Genomic DNA, 948 nt, shown 5'->3' with positions numbered 1-948 from the left:
AAGGAGGACCAAGGTGGGAGGACAAGGAGGACCAAGGTGGGAGGACAAGGAGGACCAAGGTGGGAGGACAAGGAGGACCAAGGTGGGAGGACAAGGAGGACCAAGGTGGGAGGACAAGGAGGACCAAGGTGGGAGGACAAGGAGGACCAAGGTGGGAGGAGAAGGAGGTCCGAGGTTGGAGGAGAAGGAGGTCCGAGGTTGGAGGAGAAGGTCAAGGGTTGGAGAACGAGGACCAGGGTTGGAGGACAACGAGGACCAAGGTTGGGGGACAACGAGGACCAAGGATTGGGGACAACAAGGACCATGGTTGGGTTGACCATGAAGACCACGGTTGGGTGGACAACCAAGACTATGACTGGGGCGACCACGAAGCCCACGGTTGGGTGGATGATGAATACCATGGTTGGGGCAACCACGAAGACCACAGTTGGGCCACCAAGAAGACCACGTGCCCGTGGCCAACCACCACCTCCCGGCTAAATTTGGGGTGAAACCTCGCGGTATTTTTGGAGGAGTTGAGGACATCTCACCTGGGTTTGCTACGCCCTTTGCTCTTGCCACCACCGCCACCACCTTGACCTTTCCCCTTCCGGGTCCTCTCCTCTTTAGGTCCACCGCGTTCACCGGTGGCTTTCCGTCTTCTCTTCCGTTCTCCTTCTTCTTCCGGCCGGACGCTGGGCAACTCGTCCTCGTTGAGGACACGGGGGATGTTCTGCTCCCCCCGAGCTCGGGCGCGAGCGATGGCCTCGGCCACGATGCGGTTGGCCTTCTCCTGCTTCTTCTGATGTTCCAGTTTGCGGCTCTCCTCCGTGACCCCACGAGAAGCCGGAGTGGCCAAAGCGGCCACCTCGCTGCTGCTCAGGACCTTCACCACCGACAGACCAGGAGAACCACCCTGAGATGAGCCGGCCTGTGGGGGGAGAGGTCAAAACGGAGGTGGCGTCACGG

At 60.4% G+C, this 948-nt stretch overlaps 1 protein-coding gene across 1 annotated transcript in view; it reads right to left on the bottom strand.

The window, feature by feature from the left end:
• CHD8 (chromodomain helicase DNA binding protein 8) overlaps positions 1-916 on the bottom strand; it is a gene marked incomplete at both ends in the record, with an annotated part of 18,779 nt that extends 17,863 nt beyond the window's left edge. The window contains one exon of the mRNA XM_009888352.1: positions 531-916. Coding sequence (XP_009886654.1) covers positions 531-916 — 386 coding nt within the window. The remainder of the gene's footprint in view (positions 1-530) is intronic.
• Between the last annotated feature and the right edge of the window lie 32 nt (positions 917-948).

Source organism: Charadrius vociferus, unplaced genomic scaffold (genome assembly GCF_000708025.1).
Source record: "Charadrius vociferus isolate BGI_N301 unplaced genomic scaffold, ASM70802v2 scaffold897, whole genome shotgun sequence".
Lineage (NCBI taxonomy): Eukaryota > Metazoa > Chordata > Aves > Charadriiformes > Charadriidae > Charadrius > Charadrius vociferus.
Note: the sequence above shows the minus strand (reverse complement) of the source record. Positions and strands in the feature narration are given on the sequence as shown.